The sequence below is a fragment of the Galeopterus variegatus genome, unplaced genomic scaffold (genome assembly GCF_000696425.1).
Source record: "Galeopterus variegatus unplaced genomic scaffold, G_variegatus-3.0.2 Scaffold14790, whole genome shotgun sequence".
Taxonomy (NCBI): domain Eukaryota; kingdom Metazoa; phylum Chordata; class Mammalia; order Dermoptera; family Cynocephalidae; genus Galeopterus; species Galeopterus variegatus.
Genome location: NW_007740901.1, coordinates 18,513 through 20,218, shown reverse-complemented (window position 1 = coordinate 20,218; position 1,706 = coordinate 18,513). Strand labels below are relative to the sequence as shown.

Genomic DNA, 1,706 nt, shown 5'->3' with positions numbered 1-1,706 from the left:
CTCATAGGAGGCAGGATGCGTTAGGGGGGAGTGTACCAGACAATTGAGCCACGCACATCTGGAAACCATCACTCACTAACTGTGTGCCCACCAGCAAGTTGGTAAAACTCACTGAGCCTCAGTTTGCTCATCTGTAACACAGAGATGCTGTCAACCACTGTTTTAAGTGAGGTGGAAGACCTTGGCCTGGAGTAAGGCCCTTGCTCCATTGGGCTCTGAGTTCCTGGGGGCAGGAGCAGGTTACCTCCATCTCCGTACCACCCTATCCCCCCTGGGCCTACCATCAGGGCAGATCCAGGGAATCAGGGATGATCAAGTGACTTGTGTCCCTTTAGCTGCGGAGCCGGGATGGCTCGGAGTACCTGATCCAGCACGACTCAGAGGCCATCATCAGCACCTGGCACAAGGCCATTGCCCAGGGCATCCAGGAGCTGGTAAGCAGAGCCTGGGGCCTCCAGGCCTGGTGGAGAGGGGGTGGCCAGCCATTATGCTGGGCAGCTGTGCCCGCTATGGGTGGGGACCTCTGGTCAGGCACAGGGTGCTGCATGGCACCAGTGGGTAAATACTCCTCCTTGCAGATGCAGTTTCCCCCTATAGCTGGGATGGCAGGATGGGCTGCTGAAGGAACAGCCTTCCTTAAGTATGTGAATCTAGGCCCTGGGGTTGGCCCTGCAGGATAACTCTATAGCTGGGGGTGGGGATACATCCTAATTTCCCATTTCAAGGGAGGCAGAAGGAAAAGTAAATATTCTGAAAACCAGTCTCAGGCCAAACGACAAGCTCAAACTAGGAGAGAAAACTTAAAAGGATCGAATGCAGGAGTCTACCATATTTTAGGTTCAAAATGTCAATTACATAAGTAGAGATGGGGCAGGCTCTCTCTGACAACTATTCACCTGGAAATGACCTGCGACTTTTTGACCCTTAATTCCTTATAAGCCCACAATGGGTGCAGCTTTTGGTTGTATTAATAGAGGTAGGAATCCAGATCCAGGGAGGTGATGCTAGTGCGGTTGTTGATGGTGCTCTGGCCCCAGGTGGAATTGCAAGCTCAGAACCGGGAGCCACATATTGAGGCGTGCTAGCCTGGTGCGGTGCGTACAGAGGAGCTGAGGACGATATGGAAGCGGGAACTGGGAGGTGGGGAGGGGCCGTCAGGATAAGAAAGGGGGGGGGACAGGATGTTTGTCTACAGCACCTTGAGGGCTCTCTGCAGCTGAGAGGGGTGAAGGTTATGAGGTTCCCTGGTGGAGGTGAGGGGGCTTAACCTGGTTAAGGGAACTCTTTGCTGAGGCTCTCCACGCCACGCCTGGTGGGAGGGCTTTTCGGGTCGCTTGCTCCATCCGAGAAGGACCCCCAGCTGGTCCAAGGCCCTACTTTCTGAGGCTGCGCGATTCCAGTCCGCAGACCTGCGCCGGGAGCAGGAAAGCGAGAGCAGCGTGGACTTCAGGTCGAGTGAGCGCCTGGGAAGCTGGCGAGAGAAAGAGGATGACGGGCGGCCGGGTGCAGGTGTGCGCGGTGGGCGGAGCGTCCGGAGACCTCTTTTGAGGGGTGGTGACGTCCCATTTGGGGCCTACCAGCCAACCATGACGCCACCGACTGACTCAGTCCCGCGTTCCCCTGCTGCAGCCCCGGGGCCTGGGGGCCTGGAGAGTGACTTGAGCAAGGTCCGGCACAAGCTGCGCAAGTTCCTCCAGAGGCGGCCC

The 1,706-nt window shown here is 56.9% G+C and overlaps 1 protein-coding gene across 1 annotated transcript in view; it reads left to right on the top strand.

Annotated features, from left to right (window-relative positions):
- Positions 1-335: 335 nt before the first annotated feature.
- Positions 336-1,706, top strand: part of LOC103582067 (rho GTPase-activating protein 27-like) — a gene marked incomplete at its 5' end in the record, with an annotated part of 2,429 nt that continues 1,058 nt past the window's right edge. Inside the window, 3 exons of the mRNA XM_008563754.1 lie at positions 336-434; positions 1,401-1,509; positions 1,630-1,706. Coding sequence (XP_008561976.1) covers positions 336-434; positions 1,401-1,509; positions 1,630-1,706 — 285 coding nt within the window. The remainder of the gene's footprint in view (positions 435-1,400; positions 1,510-1,629) is intronic.